General features: G+C 42.2%; 1 protein-coding gene across 1 annotated transcript; it reads left to right on the top strand.

Annotated features, from left to right (window-relative positions):
• Positions 1–469: 469 nt before the first annotated feature.
• LOC141559901 (olfactory receptor 51G2-like) lies at positions 470–1,414 on the top strand. The gene has a single exon (XM_074297554.1). It carries the CDS (start codon positions 470–472, stop codon positions 1,412–1,414), a length of 945 nt encoding a protein of 314 aa, XP_074153655.1.
• The last annotated feature ends 213 nt before the right edge of the window (positions 1,415–1,627 follow it).

Here is a 1,627-nt window from a genome sequence, read left to right as displayed (position 1 = left end):
TTCTTTCTTTCAGAAGAGTTGTGAAGGTTTCCTCCATTCTTACTTTGAAGACCAGGAACTGTAAGAGTCATTTGATCACCAAGTTTAGTTATTTACTTAAAAAGCCTTTAAGAATTGTTCAGTAGTTCAAAACATTTATAAGATTCTTCAGTAAGAAAATTCATCAGAATATTTTTCTGAAAAAGTTCTTACAGAACATATTGAATAAAACTTAAACATATTTTCCAGTTGTATCATGACAAAACCATCTAACACATTAAACTGTTATGCATACTTATCTATCTGAAGGAATAGGAAAGAATATAAGGGTAGATGGTCAAGAAGGAAATAGGACAAAGAGGAAAGAAGGGTAGACATAGTAAGATCCACTATTTGTGAGTCTGAGTCGCTTTGTTGAAAGGAGAAGAGACAATAAGACAATTTACCCAATTTATAATCTCGCTTAAGAGCAGCAGGACTTTTTTTCACCATGGTGAATTGCAACATCAGTAATAGCAGCTCCTTCATCTTCATCTTGATGGATCTGCCAGGGCTAGAAGATGCTCACCATTGGACAGCCCTCCCTGTTTGTTCTATCTACTTCCTCTCTTTCCTAGGCAACATTGCCATCATGTACATTGTCAAGTCTGTGCCTAGCCTCCACACCCCAATGTATCTTTTCCTCTCCATGCTCTCAATGGCAGACTTGGGTCTCTCTGCCTCCACAATGCCCTCCATGGTGGCTGTCTTTCTTCTGGGCCATAGAAAGATAAATGCAGCTGCATGCTTTGCCCAGTTGTTCTTTATCCACACCTTTTCAGTCATTGAATCTGCTGTGCTTCTCGCCATGGCTTTTGACCGTTGTGTTGCCATTCGTGAGCCACTGCGTTATGCCACCATCCTTACCAACTGGCGCATTGGTGCCATTGGATTGGCAATCGTCACTCGAAGTGCTGCCCTTCATCTGCCCCTGCCTGTTCTCCTTAACAACCTGAATTTCAAATCCATTAGCTCCCTGTCTCATTCCTACTGTGTCCACCCTGATGTTCTGAAGCTGTCCTGCTCTAACACCCGGATCAACAGTGCACTTGGGCTCTTTGTGATGCTCTCCACTTTGGGGCTAGATGCTCTGCTTATCCTCTTGTCTTATGTGTTGATTCTCTATACTGTTCTGAGCATTGCCTCCCATGCAGAACGGCTCAAGGCTCTCAATACCTGCATCTCACACATTTTTGCTGTCCTGCTCTTTTACACACCACTCGTCAGCCTGTCCATGATTCATCGCTTTGGAAAAAAGTTGCCAGCCCAGGTCTATATGCTTCTCTCTTACCTGCATTTTCTTGTTCCCCCTATGCTCAATCCCATTGTCTACAGCATCAAGACCAAGGAAATCAGAGTCCGAATCCTTAGGATGCTCCATCCTAAGAAGTTCTGAAATTCTCAACATGGGAACCTGTAGGGTGTCTTGAATAATTGTTTTGAACAAAATTTCCTAGGAATACAAACCAGGAGGTATGTTTTTATGTTTTTCTGCAGCAATTAAATGGACCAAAGGAGTGACTGATCCTACAGGACTCTCTTCTTGCTATGTAAGGCCTATTTTAAAAGGGAAGAAATGGTTTCAGCCCTTAAGAAACCCCCAGTGTGA

Source organism: Sminthopsis crassicaudata, chromosome 3, assembly GCF_048593235.1.
Source record: "Sminthopsis crassicaudata isolate SCR6 chromosome 3, ASM4859323v1, whole genome shotgun sequence".
In the NCBI taxonomy this organism is placed as follows: domain Eukaryota; kingdom Metazoa; phylum Chordata; class Mammalia; order Dasyuromorphia; family Dasyuridae; genus Sminthopsis; species Sminthopsis crassicaudata.
This window is presented reverse-complemented; position numbering and strand designations above follow the sequence as displayed.

Bases quoted from the DNA above. Each gene is read 5' to 3' on its own strand.
- LOC141559901 (XM_074297554.1), top strand. From the start codon at position 470: ATGGTGAATTGCAACATCAGTAATAGCAGCTCCTTCATCTTCATCTTG.